Source organism: Zootoca vivipara, chromosome 17, assembly GCF_963506605.1.
Source record: "Zootoca vivipara chromosome 17, rZooViv1.1, whole genome shotgun sequence".
In the NCBI taxonomy this organism is placed as follows: domain Eukaryota; kingdom Metazoa; phylum Chordata; class Lepidosauria; order Squamata; family Lacertidae; genus Zootoca; species Zootoca vivipara.
This window is the reverse complement of record NC_083292.1, coordinates 25553234-25575609: the sequence shown is the minus strand read 5'-3', so window position 1 is coordinate 25575609 and position 22376 is coordinate 25553234. Positions and strand designations below refer to the sequence as shown.

At 47.5% G+C, this 22376-nt stretch overlaps 1 protein-coding gene across 1 annotated transcript; it reads right to left on the bottom strand.

Annotated features, from left to right (window-relative positions):
• Positions 1 to 9264: 9264 nt before the first annotated feature.
• LOC118076558 (galectin-12) lies at positions 9265 to 21774 on the bottom strand. Its single transcript, XM_035099406.2, has 9 exons — positions 21540 to 21774; positions 19859 to 19947; positions 18555 to 18765; positions 18327 to 18446; positions 16822 to 16860; positions 15868 to 15894; positions 15678 to 15766; positions 13973 to 14135; positions 9265 to 9914 (listed from the first exon to the last, which is right to left on the bottom strand). Exons 1-9 carry the CDS (start codon positions 21603 to 21605, stop codon positions 9717 to 9719), a joined length of 1002 nt encoding a protein of 333 aa, XP_034955297.1. The 5' UTR covers positions 21606 to 21774; the 3' UTR covers positions 9265 to 9716.
• Between the last annotated feature and the right edge of the window lie 602 nt (positions 21775 to 22376).

Sequence of the window (22376 nt, the reverse complement as noted above, 5' to 3'; positions counted from 1 at the left end):
CTGCTGCTAGAACCTCTGGAGAACAGGCAGCCAATCAGAATAGGCAGCCGATACAGCTTCATACAGCACAGGAGCCGTTGACACCGTGCGTTTGAAGTGCTACAATACCACTTTAAACCGTCATGGCTCCTCCCCCCAAGAAAAGAATCCTGGGAATTGTAGTTTAAGGGTGCTGCTGAGAGTTTATTAGGAGACTCCCCTACTCCCAACACAGCTGCAATTCCCAGAGCGGTTTCATGATCCAACCTCTTCCCTGGTAGCTCTGGGAATTGTAGTTCTGTGAGGCGGAATAGGGGAGCCTCCTAACAACTCTCAGCACCTTTAATAGCCTACAACTCCCAGAATGCTTTGGGTGAAGCCATGGCTGGTACCATAGTGCTTTGCATGTATGGTGTGAATGGGCCCTCATTAACTCTGTGGAACACCGCTATGCATATTAGGATCAGAGCACTGGGGGGAACCCTAGAGGTCTTCTAGTCCAGCCTTCACCAACCTGGTCACCCTCCATATATTGGTGGACTCCAGCTTCTGGAGGGACACCAGTTTCCCATCCCTGAACTACAGAGTCTACCAGTACCTCCAGCAAAGGAGAGGAGCCCGCCCACCCACCATTTACTGCGCTGTTGAACAGAGCTCAGCTAAGTCCTACTCAGAGTAAACCCATTGATATGAATGAACCCAAGTTTGCCATAGTCATGCCCGTTAACCTCAGTAGGCCTATTCTGAGTAAGACTTGTGTTGACACGCCATGACCTTTGCATGGTTGAAATGCGGCCTCCTGCCTACATTTGCACCCTGCCCTGCCCGACACTGGAATGTGGCCCCTGGAAGGTTGCCCACTAGGAAGTGTGGCCCTTTGGTCAAAAAAATGTCCCTCCCATCCCACTGTAGCCGAGAAATGAGTGTGTGCTTACAAACATACACCACATTTTGGAGTGTGAAGGGGCTTCCCACCAGTCAGTCCCACCAATCAGAAGCGTTGGCCTCAGACCAGCAATGTGCGGATCTGGCCTAAAGGCAGTGGCAGCAACCAACTTCACAGGGCTGCCACTGAGTGACTCCCAAGGTCTTCCCAGTTCAACTATGCCATATATTGGCATCTGCTGCTGTTGTTGTTGAAGGTAGCTGTTATAAAGTAATTAAACTCTAACAGAATTAAAACAATATTAAAAACAAATTTGTTAAAATACAGACACGCAAAGCAGCACAGCACTATTAAAGGCCTTTTCCTTTTTAAAAAACAAACAAACAAACAGTTCCCCGAGGCTTGTCAGAACAAAACAGTCTTCGCCTGCCAGTGGAAGGACAACAAGGAGGGAGGCAGTCTGGCTTCTCTAGGGAGGGAGTTCTAAAGTCTAGGAGCAGCCACCGAGAAGGCCCTGTAGAAGGCAGCTACAGCCCTGCGACCCAGTCCCTTATCTTCATCAAACCCATTTTAAAACCTTGTAATAAGAGGTCTCTTCCTCACCTGGGCATCGACTGGGATTACACACTCCGTCTGGTTCTTGTCGCATTCGGCCTTCACCAGCACCGAATTCATGTGGTAAATGCGTCCCATCGTGTTCTGGAGGGAGAAATCAAGTGAATTCTTAAGTGGCCTCACTCCTGCGACTCCCATCCTCACCAAGGCTGCGTCTGTGTGTTCTGCATCGTCTTAATAAGGGGTTTTTTCATGCAATTTTCCTGGGTGTAAAGGTGGGAAGTAACAACAGAAGTTGGCACAGTTGGGTAGTTGAGTAAAAATGTCTGCAGTTTGAACCATTTAATAGAGCTGGATAGCTCAGTCAGTAGAGCATGCGGCTCTTAATCTCAGGGTCATGGGTTCGAAACCGGATATAGGGCTGTATATAATAATAATAATAATAATAATAATAATAATAATAATAATAATAATAATAATAATAATAATATAGCCAGTCACAAACCACTATGGCCAGCAAATCCCATCCCATCTGGGATGGAGCGGATTGGAGCTCTAGGAAGCGAAGCTGAGTTCAATTAGCTGCTAAGTAATGACAACTCTTGCATTGCTAAGGCCACATTCACCCCATACATTTAAAGCACTGTGATACCACTTTAAACAGTTGTGGCTTTCCCCAAAAAATTACAGGAGCTGTAATTTGTTAAGGGTGCTGAGAGTTGTTAGATGTTCCCCTATTCCCCTCGTACAGCCACGATTCCCAGAGTTCCCTACAAAGAGGGATCGGTTCTCAAGCCAATCTGGGAATTATACCTCTGTGAGGGGAATAGGAGGAGTCTCCTAACAACTCTCAGCACGGGCATAGTGTTGGGGCGGGGGAACCAGGGGGCAGTGGCCCCGGTCGCACGTTTTGAGGGGATGCTATCAGGCAGCCCGACAACAGGCACAGAGCCTTGGTAGCTATGGCGTGGCGTGGCGGCAGGCGGGTTGTTCTAGTGGGCAGGTGGATGGAGGCAGAGGGCAAGGAGCCTGTGGGAGGCGGGCTCTGTTCACCCTCCATGTGCTCCTTCAGCTGCATGTCTCCCCATCCCAGCTGCCCAGTCCACGGTGTGTGTGTGTGTGCGCGCACGCTACACGTGCCCTGCCCCGGGTGCTGGCAACCCACGCTACACCACGGACTCTCAGCACTCAGAACACACTACACCTCCCAGAATTCTTTGAGGATAGCCATGACGGTTTGAAGTGGCACCATAGCGCTTTCAATGTATGGTGTGAATATGGCCTGACTGCCCACAGCTGTGATTGGCTAGCAGAGGAGATAGACAGAAGAGACTCTAGGGCAGGGGTCTCCAAACTAAGGCCCAGGGGCCAGATGCGGCCCAATCGCCTTCTCAATCCGGCCCGCAGACGATTCGGGAATCAGCATGTTTTTACATGAGCAGAATGTGTCCATTTATTTAAAATGCATCTCTGGGTTATTTGTGGGGCCTGCCTGGTGTTTTTACATGAGCAGAATGTGTCCTTTTATTTAAAATGCATCTCTGGGTTATTTGTGGGGCATAGGAATTCATATATTTTTTCAAAATATAGTCCGGCCCCCCACAAGGTCTGAGGGACAGTGGACCGGCCCCCTGCTGAAAAAGTTTGCTGACCCCTGCTCTAGGGAGTCTCTGAATGATGGGATATTTATGAATATACTCCATAGGGGGCGGGGGATGACACCAAGGGAGTGATGGGATTTAGATTTGGATTTTGGGGTGCAGAAAAAGTATGATTACAGCCCTGGTCACCTTGCCCTGGTGACACAGGGTTAGCCAGCATTATTATTTATCCCATCTTTTTCTCAAAGATGCTCTAGGTGACCTACATTCTCCTCTTTTATACCCACAGTGACCCTCTGAGGCAAGTAAGTTTGAGGGGCAGCGTCTACCCAAGGTCACACTCAGTGAGCTTCATGGCCGAGTGGTGGTTTGAATCCTGGTCTCCCAGGTCCTAGTCCAACACTCTAACCCAGGGGTTCCCAAACTTGGGTCTCCAGCTTGTTTTTGGACAACAGTTCCCATCATCCTTGACCACTGGTCCTGCTAGCAAGGGATGATGGGAGTTGTAGTCACAAAACAGGTGGAGACCCAGGTTTGGGAAACCCTGCTCTAACCAATACACCACAAATGCTGTCTGGCATCACTTCCAGTCTTACCTCCACCATAATGTGGGTCGCCTCTCCTGCCGCTTTCCGGTAATTGGCGTTGTACTTCTTGTTCAAGTGTTCCACGAACATTTCGTGAGCTTTGAGAGCCTGGGCTTCCATTGCCTTGCGATGCTTTGCCCAAACGCCATGGCTTGCCATCAGGGCTGCTGCAATTTGTTCGCGGCTTGGAGGGGGTGGCGGACGTCTAAACTGTGGCTCTTCGCCTTGGGGTGGTTCTCCCCAGGCCAGCACAAAAGCCAGTGGCAAAAGGAAACACACCCAGGAGACAGACATGGTCTTTGGAACAGCTGGGATGCAGAGTGTGTCTGGTTGTCATGCCAGGCACAGATATAAGGAGCAAAGCCCCGCCCTGGAGAAAGAGAGCTTCAATGGGAAATGGAGACAAAGGCCACGCCTACCACCATTGCCAGGGCGCCATTTTGTTTTCTGTTTCAGGCTGAAAGGGCGAGATGTTGCAATGGTGCAATGGTTGCCACGTATTCAGAATTTTATGGGTTGCTCAGATACCTGAAGCTCCTGAGAAGGGAACTATGGGCAATGTGTGTGTGTGTGTGTGTGTGTGTGTGTGTGTGTGTGTGTGTGTGTCTTTGTCTTTTCTGGCACAACCTCATCAGAATGCAAAGACATTGGCAGGGAAAGTCCATCCATGTGACTGAAATACTCTTATCACAGAAGGTGGCCTGAGTGCATTTGCCAGGTTGGCCAGGTGTCTTAGATTTCCTTCAATAAGAAAGAAAAATGCTAGCAAATTTGCATGCTGTCCTCTCAGGGGCAGCCTCAGCTGGCAGGTCCATAAGGCAGACTGAAGTGGTGGGAATCCAAGAGATGTCCCTATTCCACCACTGCTAGAGAAGCGAGGAGAAGCAGCCATGGCGAATTCAGAGTTCTGGCAAGATCTCATGAGAGCCCCACAAAATCTCATGGGAGCCCAATGAAATCTTGCGTTCGAGCTTCCCCAAATCCCAGAAAAAGGGGGGTGGCAGTGGGAGGACACAGTGTGGTACCTTCCCATTTGACCTTAGGTGGTGAAATGGGAATATGCCAATCCCCTATCACCCCACTGCCAAAGCCAGGCTTAGCAGGGTTGTGGGGGTAGGTATGGCATCTGTGGGATTCTGCCGCTCATGTCCACAACTTCAGTCTGCCTCTTGGGAGGACTGGCCCCGTCTCGTCCTCTTAACAAGAACAGATTGGGCTCTCTCTTTTTGCCAACCATTGTGATACTTTCTTGGTGGTTGGGGAACAGCACAGCAACTGTATTTTGCAGAAAATTCCTAAACAGGTGCCAACGGAAAATGCCCAAGTTCTCCTCTCTGAGAGAGAGAGAAAACCAACTTTCTTTTTACTGTAAACTTTTGATGTAAACATTTCTCAGGCTACTTACATTAGCTGGTAAGAGTTTCCCATTCTGGAGCCAGCAGGAAAACCAGGGTGGTGTGCTGGTTAGCAGTGTTTCTCAAACTTGGGTCCCCGCCTGCTGTTGGACTACAACTCCCATCATCCCTAGCTAGCAGGACCAGGGATCAGAGATGATGGGAGCTGTAGTCCAACAACAGCTGGGGACCTAACATAAGGATTAGCACAGGCACCCCCAAACTTCGGCCCTCCAGATGTTTTGGACTACAATTCCCATCTTCCCCGACTACTGGTCCTGTTAGCTAGGGATCACGGGAGTTGTAGGCCAAAACATCTGGAGGGCCGCAGTTTGGGGATGCCTGGATTAGCAGAACATACCTCTTGTGGCTAGTAGTATTTTTTAGAAGCAGATAAAATATATGCCACACTTATAGAAAAGGTCTTTTTCCCTTTCCCTTTTCAACTGAACAAAGTAATTTCCTCCCACACCAGCATGGCTGGCCATCAGGGGAGGATGACAGTGTTTGCTTACTTTATTTATTTATAAAAGTATATCAGTACTGCCATGTAAAATATCTGGGTGTCGTACACCAGTGAAACGTCAGTCGACATTAAGACAACATGTATTTACAGTATAGAAAATTGGAGAAGGGGGCTGGAGAGACTCCCCTATGAGGAAAGGTTGCAGCAATTGGTATTTTTTTTAATTGATAGAAAAGACGAGTAAGAGGTTACATGATTGAAGTTTATAAAATTATGCATCGCACAGTGAAAGCTGATAGATTTACAAAAATCCCCCTCCTCTCATAACTCTGGAAGTCGTGGGCAATCAGTGAAGCTGAATGTTGGAAGAATAAATAATCAGGACTTTTTCAGGTAGCACTTAGTTACCCTATGAACTTAGGGTTACCCTATGATGGCCACCAACTTGGATGGCTTTAAAAGAGGATTGGACAAATTCATGGAGAAGGAGAGGGCACAGTGCTATGCTCTGCCTCCAAAGTTGGAGGGAACAACGCTTCTGAATCCCAGTTGCTGGAAATCCCAGGAGGGGACTCTTGTGTCCTGCTTGCAGGTTTCCCACAAGCATCTGGTTGGCCACTGTGAGAACAGGATGCTGGGCTAGATAGGCTATGGGCCCGATCCTGCTGGCTCTTCTTGTGTTCTTCGACGTGCTCCACGGGCAAGCAACCTGACCCTTCCCAAGGCTGTGTTTACAGGGCGAAAGTAATGTCTGCCCCCAGTAACTCTGCAGACGTTACAGAATTGAAATTGAAACCCAGAGCCGTCCTTACAGCAGGCTTTTATGCTGTCAAAATTCAAGCCGCCTGAGCGAACTTTTATAAACACGCCGGAACAACAGTGTTTCTTTGAATCGAGTAAATGAAGCGTGTCCTTTGCACACAGGGAGACACATTCTTGGCTGCGTCTGGAAGCACATCGATCCCAGGTGATCCAGGTGTGTAAATGGGCTGCGTACAGAACTCCCATTGATGGATTGACTTGTGCTGTGCTGGCTGCTGTCATGAGGTATAAAGTGCACAACATACATCTTGAGTATCCAAAGTAAACATGTCCCCGTTTTAGAGTTTCCCCAGCAATAATTTTGACTTGATATGCTTAGGTGCCGAGACCCCATCAGCACTGTGCATTTAAAGCAGCACAAAAACGCTTTAAACTGTCATGGCTCCTCTCCCCCCCCCAAAAAAAAATCCTGGGAACTGTTGAACTGTTTAAGGGTGCTGAGAATTGTTAGCAGTTCCCCTCTTTCTTTCACAGAGCTACAATTCCCAGAGTTCCCTGGAAAGAGGGATTGACTGTGACACCACTCTGAGAATATTTGTCCAGAGAATCAGTATCTGTTGATTCAGCAAATGAGCAAGTGTGGTGGCTACATTTGTGGACAGTAAAAATGAAAGGAACTCATGAGAACATAAGGCGAGCATCCTGGATCAGGCCCGTGGACCATCTAGTCCTGGTCTCACAGTAGCCGGCCTATAGGAATCCTGCAAGCAGAGCTGAGCACAAGCGCACTCTCCAAACGGTTCTCTTTTAACTGGGTATTAAATGCCAGATGTGGTTCAACGTAAGTGTGAAGTGATGTACAATAGGGCGGGCAAGCAAGCAAGCAAATAAATAATAATTCCTAATTTGCATACACTCTGATGAGGTCTGAGTGAGCAGTGATTCTTCTTCCTCCTTGCTGGTGATGCTGGGTCTCCGTGTCAAAGGCAGAATCCACTCGGGGCTTTTCCCACCCGTGGGAACTCACTGGAACTCAGTCCCAGCACCTCTCAACTAGGCGCCATTGTTATTCTGTTCATGGTGAGTTCCGGCACCTCTTTTTTTCTAGAAGAATAGCACCGAATATACTGGTGAGGGCTGAGCAATTTCTCGGATTGCTCTGCAATTCTGAGTTTTAGGACCCTGGAAAAAGCTACCAGCATCTTCCCTGGACATCACATAGAATCATAGAATCATAGAGTTGGAAGAGACCACAAGGGCCATCCAGTCCAACCCCCTGCCAAGCAGGAAACACAATCAAAGCATTCTTGACATATGCCTGTCAAGCCTCTGCTTAAATACCTCCAAAGAAGGAGACTCCACCACACTCCTTGGTAGCAAATTCCACTGCCGAACTGCTCTTACTGTCAGGAAGTTCTTCCTAATGTTTAGGTGGAATCTTCTTTCTTGAAGTTTGAATCCATTGCTCCGTGTCCGCTTTTCTGGAGCAGCAGAAAACAACCTTTCTCCCGCCTCCATAGTATCTGACATCCTTTTATATATTTGAACATGGCTATCATATCACCCCTTAACCTTCTCTTCTCCAGGCTAAACATAGCCAGCTCCCTAAGCCGTTCCTCATAAGGCATCGTTTCCAGGCCTTTGACCATTTTGGTTGCCCTCTCACATGCAGGAGCATTGGATTCTGGGACAGTTCTAGTTGAACCTCCACCGAGCATGTCTGCAAATCATTACAAGTATTGTATGGCTAAACACTATAGTCCTCTCTTTCCAAAAGGAAATATCAGACCTGTAAAAGCACCACATGCCCTGAAAGTTCCTGTTGTCACAGAGAGAGTTTGAGCACGGGTAAACACAGCTTCCCGACAATTCAGTTTCTTAAGTCGTGCGGAAGCAACCTCAAAGTTGGCCCCTGACTACCAGAGTGCATAATTCAGGAAGAGAACTTGTAATGGATGCATTGTTCGCCTGTCGCAGAAGTGGTCACTGTGCATCAAATAAAAATCAGGTGACACCTGTATCCGCCTCCCAGTGCCACAATCACCCAGAGTCAAGGAAGCTCCTGTTTCCAACCTGACCTTTTGCAACTGGCCAGATCAGATTAGAAACTGTTATTAACCTGTTATCAAGTTTCCGTGTTTGTTTTCACTTTTTGGCTGTTCTTTTACAGATAAACGTCTTAAAATCAGGAGAAACAACGGTGCCTGATGCTAAACTGAATCTGACAAGTAACCACCCAGTTCTCATTCTCTCTCTTTCTCTTTCTCTCTCAACTAGGCCACCCAGTCTTCCTTCATACCAGAGGAAATGGCCCAATAACTTTATTTATTTAATAAAATTTATATACCACTTGACTGTGACACCCCCCCCCCAAAAAAAATATCAATGTGGTTTACAAAAATAATACAACAGAAATTATCCATGAAAACAACTACTTAAAACATTCAAAAATAATTAAAATCAACAATAAACTTGATCGTCCTCTCTTCCGTGAATTTGCCCAGTCCTCTTTTAAAGCCATCCAAGTTGGTGGCCGTTGCTGTCTCCTGTGGGAGGGAGTTCCACAGTTTAAAAATGCGCTGAGTGAAGAATTTTCATTTATCTGTCCTGAATCTTCCAACCTTCAGCCACATCCGACTTCTAGTGTTACGAGGACAACCCTATCCAGATGTTTAGAAAGTTGATGTGAGTTTTGATCTGTTTTTAGTCTATTGCTGGTTTTAGAAAGTCTTAAATTATTGTTGTTGATTTTTCTTACTGATAATTAATATTATGGTTTTATCTATTTGTAAACTGTTTTGAGGGTTTGTTTGAAAAGCAACAACAATCAGCCTGTGTATAAATTTAATGAAATACATACTAATAGGCTGGTGCTGTGGTGCAAGGTCTCATATGGTTTTAAACTGGAGGGGGGAACCATGTTTTGAGATTCCTGCATTGCAGGGGTCAGACTAGATGACCCTTGGGGGTCCCCTCCAGCTCTGTAATTATTTAATTCCTGTTGCTCCTAAGTTCCTTTGAAGGCCAGGATGGCATGAAAAAATAATAATCATGGTATACACTATGTGATTTTATTAATGCTTATAGAGATTTAAAACTCCAGGGTGATGTACGGTCACAGCATATATTTTCTCCTGAAGGGGAAAAGAACAACAGCTTCAAGTCCTGCATTTCCTCGAAGGAAGCCAACATTCAGGGCAGAAACAGAAAATACGGTCTTCCTCCTACAGTACTTCATAACGCAGATGGCGAGTGGGTGGGTGGGTCAGTGTGAGAAGAACGTGAAAAGAAATGGCTCCCCCGACACCCCAAACTCCCCACCCATGGAAAGCTAGCAGAAGAGAGATGGATTGGAGACCCGGCATCTCTGCAATGCTATAGGCTGGGTGGGGAAGCTTTTGTGCATGGGGAGCATTCAGACATGCGCTTCTTCTGAAGCAATCCATGTCAGGAACGGTTGGTGGGTTTGCTTGTCTTTCTCAGTTCTTATCTTTGGATGTTCAAAGCAGCCGCGCTGCTGCTGCTCGGGAGAGAAGACCGAATCTGGGTGCTGTAAAGCACAACGTCTCCATCCACGGCCAGCTCCGTGATGGCGTCAGTGGCGGGGTGAGGGATGCACCGAGGGCCAAGTGGGGTCCCATTCAGGGCCAGCTGCAGGTGGTCTTCTTGGCAGAGGAAGAGCAGCTGGGGGAGAAAAAGGCATTAGCAAGGAAGGCGTGTCCAAAGACCACAACTGGTTGGCTGGGGCCACCTGTCCGAAGAGGATGCTGGACTAGATTGGCCATTGCCTAATGCAACAATCTCTTCTTACATTCCGTCCCTGGGGCAAAGCATACTGCAACTTGAGCATGGGCTCTTAGTGTTGTGCCACATCTAAGAAAGTAGTAGAAATTGGAGTTCTTGGGAAAGTCCAGGAATAAACGATAAATTGCAAGAACTTAGGCCAAAAGAAGATGGATTTCAAATAAATCTTCACAAGGTTTTATTGATGTGATGCGGAGTTTAAATGGGAATCAATCCCAATGTTGAAGGCAAATAAAGGTAAATTCCAGTAAAAATCAGGACAACGCCCTGTTTCGACTATTCTTCGTCAGCAAAGATTCACTTTCCCTGGTGCCACAAAGTCCAACTTTCCCCCCAAGCGTATTATAGGGTGGGTGCTCTCAAGCATGCAAGTTTCTTGCAGTGTCCACATGTTTTCGGTTGGAGTCCAGGCAGCCTGAAAGACTGTACCTCCCCAACCAGTGCTAACATCCTTGGGTGAGGACATCCTCTCTCAGTCCCATCAACATCAGAGTCATGGTTAGTGGGGACCTGAGAATGAGCCTTTTCTGTGGCTGCTCCCAGAGTGCAGGATTCCCTCTCAAGAGAGGCTAGAATGGCTCTTTCTTTTGTTATCCTCCCATGGTCAGGGTAAGACCTTTCTCTCCTGTGGTGTAATGGGTCGCTGCACCGGGCAGTTAAGCAAAAGGTTTGTGGTTTGAGCCCACCCAGGGACAGCTTGTTGGCAGGATTCCTGCATTGCAGGGGGTTGGACTAGATAAGGCACGTCCAACAGGTAGATCGTGATCTACCAGTAGATCACTGGATGTCTGTGGTAGATCACTGGCTTCCCCCAAAGAAGCTCAACAACTTTGGCTTCCCTAAAAAAAGCTCAACATTTTTGCCCTACACCCCAAAGAAATGGGGGTTTCCTCCCCCCTAAAAAGCTCTACAACTTTGACCTGAACCCCCCAAAACAGGGTAGATCACCGCCAGTTTTTAACTCTGTGAGTAGATCACAGTCTCTTGGGAGTTGGCCACCCCTGGACTAGATGACCCGTGGGGTCCCTTTCCAACTCTATGGAATTCTGTGATTCCTATTCAGACAGGCCTAAGGGGCATTCATGTTAATATATAAGGGTTTATGCATGTGGACAAAACTATAACATAGACCAGGAGTTCCCAAACTAAGGCCCGGGGGATGGATACGGCCCAATTGCCTTCTAAATCCGGCCTGTGGACGGTCCGGGAATCAGCGTGTTTTTACATGAGTAGAATGTGTCCTTTTATTTAAAGCTAGCTGACCTGGCCACGCGTTGCTGTGGTTCTTTTCTGTGATCCCCACCCCACCCTGTCCCGATCCATGACATATCCGGCTCCTCCTCCCTCCACCCCGGCTCATCCCTGTGTTTCGGTAGGATACCTTTTCCTCTGTTGTCCCTGGGGAGTGTTGGCCCCTCCCCCATGTATCTCTATACCTTGGCCCCCACCCTTGGAGAAGGAACTGTTAGGTTCTGGGTTTTATTTCCCAGCATGCACTTCTGTCTGAGCCCTCTGTTGTTCCTGGGGAGTGTTGGCCCCTACCCCCGGTATCTTCCTACATTGGCCCCCAGCCTTGGAGAAGGAGCTGTCAGTTTCTGGGTTCCATTTCCCAGTATTTACTTTTGTCTGAGCCCTCTGTTGTCCCCTCCCCCCTGTATCTCCATACATTGGCCCCTGTGCACGCATCGTGAGCATTTCTATATATTTAGATTAAGGATCGGGGGTGATGATGTGCCCTGGGAGGCAGAGAACTACTTAAAAAATCCCGAGAGGGGGTGTCAAATAGCGAAGCCCCATAGCCCCGTAGCAACAGACAGGCCCAGACAGATGGAGGGGGGGTCATATGGGCCACTTGGCGCGGGCCTCCAAATCTAAAGGGGGTCTCAGTCTGCATATTCACAATCAGTAAAATGAAAAAAGTAACAAAAGGGTTAAAAACAGGGACACATTATCTTATCTACCTGGCCCAGGCCTCTTGTCTGGCCCTGCAAGGGCCTGGCAGCAGAAGGCGCGTTCTGAAGTACCTGAGTTGTTCAGTTCCATAAAAAACCCAGGAAGTGGCAAGGGGAAGGTAGGGGATTGTAAATGGGGGGGGGTGGCCACTGGAAATATCCGAGGGCTTAAACTGGGGAGAGAAAGTGCATGGTTGTTGTTGTTGTTTTTAAAAAGACACAGAGGCTTACAATCAGTTGTTTCTCCTAAAATAAGACATACCCATCAAATAAGCCATAGCAGGATTTCTAAGCATTTGCGCAATATAAGCCATACCCCAAAAATAAGACATAGTGATAGGCGCAGTTCTGGAGGGCCCCAAGGAAGAGGCAAGGCTGGACGCGTAATAAAAAATAAGACATCTCATGAAAATAAGCCAATGTGGGGTTTTTTTAGGAATAATAAATATAAGACAGTGTCTTATTTTCAGAGAAACACGGTAAAGCCTAGTTTAAAAGGGGCACGACTGCCCTTACTTAAAATGGCCGCCGTAGCCTCGCATGTGACACAACGGTCACTAAATTATAAAGCGAAAACCCCTCGCTGTGCCCCCAAGTGCGTGTTAGGAGAAATGATGAACGACTGCCTAATGCTGTCAGACGTTTATTAATGCAGCCGCCGGGACAGGCTTTGGTTGGGCTTGGGGTGGAATGGCTGTTTTAGTGGCTGTTGGACAGTTGCTCCCCCTACCCTACGTCAGCCCATGACCTATTTGGGCTCCTCCTCCCCCCACCTCCCACCCAGGGCTCCTTTCGGGATAGTATTTAAAGGGTTATAGAGCTGAGACCTAGTCTGTAAAATGGAGCCTAGGCCTAGTCTTTAGGCCAGGCACCCCCAAACTTCAGCCCTCCAGATGTTTCAGACTACAATTCCCATCATCCCTGATCACTGGTCCTGTTAGCTAGGGATCATGGGAGTTGTAGGCCAAAACATCTGGAGGGCTGCAGTTTGGGGATGCCTGCTTTAGGCTGTAAAGTAGAAGCGAGGCCTTGGCTTGGGCTAGTATTTAAATGTGACCCGAGGCCTCCGCCCTATATCTCCATTCCTTGGCCCTGGCCTGACTCTGTGGGTTGTCTGGTAATAGACCCCCTTCAGATCCCCCTGAGCCTCAGAGTCCCCCTGTTTTACAGGATCTTGTGGTGGAGGCGGGGTTTGTGGGTGTGGTGCATTGTTGTGGCTAATCCCTGTGACTGGCCCCACGTGTCCCGATCCATGATCTCCCCCCCCCCCGTGACCAGCGTATCTCATGACGTTTTGAAGGATGGTATTTTTTGGGGGGGGGTATTGCTGCTAAATTGTAAAGTAAAAACCCCTTGCCGTGCCCCCAAGTGCATTGCTGTGGGTTATCCCCCCCCGGGCCTAGTGGGGATAATGGCTGCCTTGCTGATTTCATTTGCTTGGTTGATGATGATGTCATTTGGTTTGTGGGTGTGGCTTATATTTCACAAGGAGGGAGGGGGTGGAGGAGGGTATTACGCCACTTGAGGGCGCTGTTTGAGTTGGTGGAAAAGCAGGTCTGTACCTGCGCAGGTGTGCGATTTGAGGGATTTTTGCCCCCAACAACGCTCTTGGAGTGGCCTGGATCGTTGTGTCAAAATTTCAGGACGATCGGTCAAGCGGTTACGGAGAAAAGTGTCAAACGCAGTTTCACGATTTTTACATTTTTATATATATATAGATGCATCTCTGGGTTATTTGTGGGGCATACCGGTAGTTTCACCTGTATGCTCAACACACCACAACCCTGTGAGGGTCGCACCCAGTGAGCTTTGTGGCCGAGTGGGGAATAGTACTCTGGTCTCCCATTTCCTAGTAGTCTAACCACGACTCTAACCACAACGCCACCACTGCCCCCTTGAGCATAACTCTCAGTATATCACATGAACCAGGCCTGTTTGAGGTTTTCTGGGAAACTAGAACTTAAGACGGTCAACGTCTCTTCTTACCTCAAAGTATCGCTGGGGGTGGAAGGGGAAGCCCTCAACCACCGTCCCCCCGGACTCCTGGCCTCTGTCCGAAAACGAGCGCCATGACACCGTCCGGTCCGTGAAGCAAACGCGGATGCTGAAGGAGACGTGGGAAGGGTCTTTCTTCAAGCTGATGCAGAACCTGCAAGAGTCACCATGGCTGAATCTGTTAATAAAGGTAATTTGGGAAACAGGCTGCAAGGGAAGGGGTGTTGCAAAGCTGTTGTCCTCCGCATACAAAATACTCTCAGGATTCTTGAAGAATTCTGGATTTCTTGGGTGGAACCAAAGTCCGAGGACTCAAGCATTTGTTCCATTTTTAAAAAATCTGTTAATTAAATAAAGCTCAGAGGAACTCCTTTGTCATTGTCATGTAGTTCAGACATCTTAGTGCTGTCTCGTCGTTGCTTTTTTGCGAGGGGGAGGAAGGGTTGCCCCAACAAGAAAAGGTTGAAAGCAAATGGAAGACAGCACTTTTCCTCAGATGTGACCCCACACTCAAACACCCTTATGCCGTCCATGAGAAACTACATTAGCAATACAGTGGTACTGTACCCCGGAAGTCGAATGGAATCCGTTCAGGAAGTCCGTTCAACTTCAAAAATGTTCGGAATCCAAGGCGCGGCTTCCAATTGGCTGCAGGAAGCTCCTGCAGCCAATCAGAAGCTGCAGAAGTCGAGTAGAACGTTCGGGTTCTGTCAGGGGGATTCCCTACAGGGAGCCTCCCCGCCCTCATCCTGACCAGCACTTCGCCCAGCGACAGCGGTAACAGCACAGCGGGTCAGGCGGGGGGGGGGGGATGAGGAATGGAGTGGAATGGAGGGAGGGCTCAGTGAGGCATCCGAGCCCCTGCACTGCCCGCCTAGCCAACAGGTGGAAGAGGGAGCGCAGCCGCTTCTGGCGCCTGAATTGAGGCGCGCGCCCAAACGCAGGTTTAGGGGGCTGCGTTTCAGGGTCGCCAAGCTATTATGCTGGCCCCAAAGCAGAAGGGCGCCATTGCCAGATTCTGCGAGTGACTAGGAGGTCATGTTTTCTGCTATCTCTGCACTGTAAATAGTATGCACAATAAAACCTTAAAAGACAGATCGGACTGGAGCGTCTTTACTCGAGAGTAGCCGCAACAATCCCCTGACAGGTTCCAAAGAACCTTTGAAAACCGGAACGATCACTTCCAGTTTTCGATCGCTCAGAACCAAAACATTCGACTTCCCAGGCGTTTGAAAACCAAGGTACAATTGTAAATGGAAAATGCAAAACACACCTACACACAGCAAACCAATGGAGAGAGGTGCATTAAAACAAAACCAATAGTAATAACAGTAATACCAAAGACTGGTATATAAGATAGAGGACACCACAGAAAAGAAAAGAAAGAGAAGGAGAGAGAGGGGGGGGGAGGGAAAGAGAAGAAAAGAGAACCGGGGGAAAAAGGAAGTAAGGAAAAAGCAAAGGAAAGAAGGGAAACAATTTCACCTAAGGGTGGAGAGCGGGTAGTAAATTGTATCACACACAGTAATACAGAGCTAGATGGACCAGTGGTCTGACTTATAAAGCAGCTCCTTATATTTCTACATCAATCAGAACAGAGTTTTGCCAAGCCCCGTTTGCCAAGCCCTGACTGTAAGATCTACCACAAAAAAAGTGTGCAGCAAGTGCAAGGGGGGGTAATGGGGGGCCTACTTACTCTTTGGGGTCCTGACGCACCAAGCCTCTCACTGTCATTGTGTCTCTCGGCCTGAGGCTCTCAGGGAGCAGATGGGAAAGGGGGACATCCTGCAAAGTGAGAGAAAGAGCAAGGAGCAAGTTAGCAGCTGCAGAAGCTGCCCCACTAAGCCACAGGAGAAAATAAAGGCAACGGGTGTATTTAGACTCACCAGAACAGCTCTGCTCTTGAATAAATGCTATGGAAAAAAAGAAAGAAAGCGGGGGCGGGGCGGAGAGAGACAAAAATCAGGATAAGACTCCCATGCACTGGCTTGAAAATGGGATTGGAATTGGGCAGGAGGTGGGATAGAGAGACGGGGACTATTGAAGATGATGGTTTTTTGGGGGGTGGCGATATCCTCTTCAACATGTCACAGATGTCATAATAGTGCATTATTAGTGGGTTTGTGCAGGACCGCCCACATATTCCCCCTTTATGAGCTATTCTGTGATACTTCCCCAATGTTTATCTACTTTTTATTTCACACACAAAATTATGCACTGATTGATTAGACTGCATGCCGCGCAGCCCCAGCTACTCTCTTCCAGCAAAATATCAAAACACAATAAAACATCAAACATTAAAAGCTTCCCTATACAGGGCTGCCTTCAGATGTCTTCTAAAAGTCAGATAGTTGTTTATTTCCTTGACATCTTATGGGAGGGTGTTCTACAGGGCGGGAGCCACTACCAAGAAGGCCCTCTGCCTGGTTTCCTGTAACCTCACTTCTCGCAGTGAGGGAACCGCCAGAAGGCCCTCGGTGCTGGACCTCAGTGTCCGGGCTGAATGATGGGGGTGGAGACGCTCCTTCAAGTATACTGAGCCAAGGCCGTTTAGGGCTTTAAAGCTCAGCACTAACACTTTGAATTGTGCTCAGAAACGTGCTGGGAGCCAATGTAGATCTTTCAGGACTGGTATTATATGGTCTTGGCGGCCACTCCCAGTCACCAGTCTAGCTGCCACATTCTGGATTAGTTGTAGCTTCTGAGTTACCTTCAAAGGTAGAGCACATTGCAGTAATCCAAGAGGGAGATTACTGTTTAAAATACTACCTCTGCTTGTCGCCGTGGGCTCTGTGGGGAGCAAGGAGGAATGTAAATTCAATAAATAAATATATACTTACTGGGGCAACAGGGTATTCTGTTCTACAGATATCAAAAGGCTGCACACAAGAAGAGAGAGGACAGAATAAGACGCAGCACGGATCAACAACAGGTCGTAAATCTGACAGCAGGAGCTTCCAATGTGGGGAATACCCAGGGCACTCTCCCAGCCCCATGGCTTCCCTTAGCATCTTCTGCAAACCACTCCCCTTGCATAATTCAAAATACAAGTGTTTGAAGCTTTGCATAAACCTGGATTTTTATTTGTTTTGCAGGAATGGGGGATGTGGGTTTATTTATTACCCCAAAGATAGCTTACAGCAGCCTCCCCCCAACTAAGGTTCTCCACATATTTGGGACTACAACTCCCCTAAGCCCTAGCCGTGTTTTAGTCCCAAACACCTGGAGGGTGCCCAGTTGGGAGAGGCTGTTGCTGATCTCCAACATCTTATTTTGACAGTGGCCAACAAAATGCCTGCAGGAACCCAAGGCCCCTTTCCCAGTGTTTAGCTCTCCCCAGCCAGCACAAATCAGAAATACACTGCCTGTGGTTCCATTTACTAGCCATGTGGCAGGCCACCTCGTCCTTAAGTTTTCCCATTCTTTTTACAGCCGTCCCAGCTAGAAGCCACATCCCCACATCTTGTCTCAGTGAGTGAGCCACACAATTGGCACCACAGGGCTATCAGGTTGGGCGACAGCTCCACCTACAGGTCAAAGGTGGGATGAATACTTTGGGAAGTAGGCCTCTCCCATGGTGTCGTTTGCTTCCTTTGTCACATTCGCTTTCCTTCTAAATTTTCTCCTCAGGAAAGTTCTTTTTAAAAAAAATAATAATTCTATAACATTTGCATCAAGAAATACTTCTTGAACCTACTGCTAATCACCTTAGTACACAAAAAATGGAGTTCTGATATCAGGGAGGGAGGGAACACCCCCCACTCTGGATCCTAATTTTATGGACTTCTTAGGCATTAAAAGTTGCATACATATTGGCTGAACTGCCCCGACTCTTAACAGAATGTGAAATACAGTGGTACCTCGGTTTAAGTACACAATTGGTTCCGGAAGTCTGTACTTAACCTGAAGTGTACTTAACCTGAAGCGAACTTTCCCATTGAAAGTAATGGAAAGTGGATTAATCCGTTCCAGGCTGGTCCGCAGAGTACTTAAACTGAAAGTACTCAAACCGAAGCGTACTTAAACCGAGCTATGGCTGTATGTGGAAGTATAAGCACCCTATGCCTCAGTTGGACTAGATGACCCTTGGGGGTTGGACTAGATGACCCTTGGATCCCTTCCAACTCTAAGATTCTAGGATCTCACTGCCCTTTCTAGGCAGTCCTATTTGGATATCTATTTGGATATATGGACTGCCTATATTAATTTATAGGAGTCTGGATTGAGGAAATACTTTCATTATTAACCTCAGCTGGTGATGTTTCCCTCATACCACCCCACCCTACCCCCGCCAATATGTATATTTTAAAGAGAGGTGAAAAAATTGCTCAATACAATACTGTACATTTTGAGGGAAAAAGGCTATGGCTTTCAGGATGACATCGCCAGATATTCTCAGTGTGTTCATTCGGGCCAGTGGCAAGCTGAACATATATTGGAGATAGTGCTGTCCATTTACGCTCACCTAAGGAAGAGAAAAACAAAGTCTAGTTTGTGGAAACAAGATTGTGAGCTAGATGGGCCTTTAGCCTGGACCAGGAGCCAGGCGTGTCTCTCCTGTGAACCTCCTCACCTTCACATGATCTTGTTCAAAGAGAAACAGCAGTAGGAAAGAGTCGCCGCTTTTCAAGGGCAGGTGGGGGAATTTCACCTCCTCCATCCAGAGCCCGTTGCTTAGCGAGTTGCAGATTGTGTAGGGACGCGAACGGAACCGGGGGTTGAAGTGGAGGCCAATATCAGCCCGTGGGGCCAAGCTGGAGCCGGCCTGGAAGTCAACTTGAAACCTGAATCAAGAGTGGGGAAAAACAGGAAGAATAATTTAAAGAAGTGAATTCCTTTCATATTCTTTTTGAATGGAGGACATCAAACCAAAAACCTGTTTCATTCAGTGAAATATAGATCACAGAACATAAAGCAGAGTCAAGGTTATTACAAATACATCGACGTGTATTACATAATCAGTTGTCTTTGCAGAACCTACTGAAGACTCTCCTCTTCCAAGATCTTTCCTAGTCAGTTTGCATCTGTACTGGAATTGTGTAAAATATGTTTTTAGCACCTGTTGCTTAGCACCCTGCAACTATTCTTAAATTTCATATGGAGCTGGCAAAATACTGTTTTGAGTTTACCAACCAATTTATTTGGAGGAGTCTGAGGTTTGAACAGAAGGTGGTTAAGGGAGGCCAGAATGACCTGTGTTGAGTAAGACCTTTATGGCCAAAACTGTGGGTAGTAGCAGGTACTGGACAGACACAGAAAAATGAATGGACTTCTTCACAGAGCTAATTTACAGAGTTCACTGCTGCAAGAGGTGCTCACTGCTATTCATTTTTCTCCATCACTTTATGCCAAAAGAAGTCAACTTACAACAGAAAATATTGTGCAAAATCAGCACACATGAGATTAAAACACAGTAAACAGAGCACTAAAAACGATCAGACGTTAACTGAGGATGATAGAAGTTTATCCGTGGCTCTTAGGACAGAGAACTTCCATGTTCAGAGGCAGTCTGCTTCCAAATACCAGTTGTGGTGGGGACAAATGACTGGGGGCTGCCCTCATTTTTGTGCCCCACGTGGGTTTCCTGGAAATGACACCTGTCAGAAGCAGAAGAATAGAATCTTCAAATTGTATAGCTGAAAGGCACCCTAAGGATCATCTAGTCCAACCCCACGCAATGCAGGAATATGCAGTTTTCCAATATGGGGATGGAACCTGCAACCTTGGCATTATCCTTGGCGTGATTCAGCAGGAAAGCCTCCTTCCTCTCCCCTTTTCCTTTCTCCTTCCTCCGGAAAGATTAACACACTGGAAGGATAAAAGCTCTCAGAACTCCTCTCTTTAAACAATGTGATCGCTCTCTCTTTTTTTTTTTACCTTTCCGCTTCCACTGGGGTTGCTCCCTGGATGGAAACCATTTTCCCAGGCGCCAAGCTGCCAAAGATGGAGGTGATGTAAGGAACGATCTGAAAAATGGACACAGGAGAGCACAGAGTCAAGCATTAAAGGCTTGGCTGGGCAAATGAGACGCCCTTCCTGCCCAGTGCTACAGAGGTGCTTGGTTCAGCCGGCACTCTGCACATGCTCCAGAAATGCCCCAAGAGTGAACCAACCATGATGGGGTTGCGGATTTCGGAATCCAGAGCATGCTGGTCAGGCAGCAGCGAGACACCAGATCCCAGCTAATGCTTGTCCTCCACTCACTCCTGAAGGCTACCAAGATCCTGAGTTCCTTTGCCAGGTCAGGAAATAGATGGGTGAGTTTCTTGATGCTGGAATCATCCCCCGCCCCAAGTCAAATGCAAAGGGGGAATAATTAGGAGACCGAGGGATGCCTTTGACAGCTTTGTTGCCTTCTACCAACCTAGCAGTTCGAAAGCACATCAAAGTTTAAGTAGATAAATAGGTACCGCTCCGGCGGGAAGGTAAATGGTGTTTCCATGCACTGCTCTGGTTTCGCCAGAAGTGGCTTAGTCTAAGGTGACCAGATTTTTTTCAATGAATCCGGGGACACTTTTCATCTTCAATGGATTTTGTATGGGGACTGATTTGTAAATCCGGGGACTGTCCCCAGGAAACGGGGGCGTCTGGTAACCTTAGCTTAGTCATGCTGGCCACATAACCTGGAAAAACTGTCTGTGGACAAACGCTGACTCCCTTAACTAGTAAAGCGAGATGAGCGCTGCAACCCCAGAGTCGTTCGCGACTGGACATAACTGTCAGGGGTCCTTTACTTTTTTACCAGATGTTTTAGACTACAACTCCCATCAGACCACACCGGCAGAGCCATACGATGCAGGGGCTGATGGGATTTGTAGTCCAAAACAGCTGCAGGGCACAAGCAATATCACTTTGCAGAGCTGGTAGGGGATGTCTGCAGTTGGACCTCTCTAGCTGCCAGGAGAAGAGAGCCTGGGGTGATGCTCTCTGGGCTGACAAATCAGTCATGCAATTTATTGCTCCAGCATGGATGGGGGCGGGGGGGGGGGGAGAAGAGTTTCAGCATCAGCTCGAAGCACATGAGGAAGGCTAGTCGAAAAACAAAATGGAATGGCAAGCCTACCATTTAAAAAGCCACTCGTTTTGAGCAGGGCCCTTCTACTGTTCCTTATTTATAATCAGCTTTACGTAACATAATGAACAACACAGTTTTCTGACCTGCAGCCAAGTGCAGTTGGTCCTGCTTGTAAATTTCTGCAGATCCTGGTTCTTTTTTTAAAAAAACGGACATTTGGCAGCCCTAATCTTAGCTGCCTGCATGAGCCGCCCACAGCTAACTCAGAAGCAAACAGGTGTTTGGTTAACTTTTTTTATTTTAAAAAAATCACATTTCCAGACTGTCCACTAAAACCTAGAAAGGTAGCATGGCAGACTATTTCTCCTTCCTTCTCTCTCTCTCTCTCTCTCTCTCTCTCTCTCTCTCTCTCTCTCTCTCTCTCTCCCACCTTCCTTAGAATTATACTTGATTATGAAATTAGGGTATTTCCCACCAAAGGTACCGTATCTACAACTCATCAGGGCAGGCAGAAAATGAAAGGAAATAAAAATTATCACTCACTGGGTTGAAAACAGGACCCTGCAAGATATAATCTTCTGGTTTAGGCGAAAGATCCATGGAAGGCATGACAGCTGTCAATGTTCTCTCCTTAATTTCCCTTACAGTTGTTGCACCACTTTGCAAGTTTAAAACTTGCAGGGATCACATGATATGAGTCACCCAGCTGAGTTTAAAAAAAAACCTTTCCAAAGAAAGTGAGATTATCCAATCAGCTTCCAAAACAGGGAGAGAGTGAGAGACCTAAATTAGCTGCCTCCGTGAAATGTTACCACCACCTGGCTTTCAAAAGGCTCAGTGACCCACGGAAAGCGAGGCTTTTCCTGACTTAGATGAGATGATAGGATAACACCCCCTCTATTGCCTGTTTGAGGAAAGGCTTATCTCAGGCAGGCAGCTCTGCCTTTTCACGGGGTGGGAATTTCTCCGCTGCCTGCCTAAAGGTCTTGCAACATTTGGGTGCCTCCGTGCCAAAACTGGACTACGCATCTAAAGGCACAAATTTATGTTTTGTCATTTTAAGCGCAGCCTGGCAGGGAAGGGAGGAGAGGAATTAGGCAGGGGACCCCGAAGTGTGGGGGCCTGCCAGCAGCTCCCTTCCCTGGGGAAGCAGCAGCTTGGAGAGGGACTTTTGTCCAGAATGCAAGGGAAAATTAAACAATGCTTGGAAACTAAACAAAGGGTCTGCTGGTTTCTCTTTAAGGTTTCCAGACTCAAAAGAGAGCAGGGCAATTAAAGGCACAGAAGTCCTGTCCACTATGGAGTCTGGCAACCCTATCTGTACTTAACCTGAAGCGTACTTAACCTGAAGCGAACTTTCCCATTGAAAGTAATGGAAAG

Excerpts from the sequence above, each read along its gene's own strand:
- LOC118076558 (XM_035099406.2), bottom strand. The coding sequence starts at position 21,605 with ATGCCTTCCATGGATCTTTCGCCTAAACCAGAAGATTATATCTTGCAG. Across the intron at positions 18,766-19,858 it reads ACCCCAGTGGAAGCGGAAAG|GTTTCAAGTTGACTTCCAGG; the intron begins GTAAAAAAAAAA and ends CTCTTGATTCAG. Across the intron at positions 18,447-18,554 it reads TTGAACAAGATCATGTGAAG|GTGAGCGTAAATGGACAGCA; the intron begins GTGAGGAGGTTC and ends TCTCTTCCTTAG.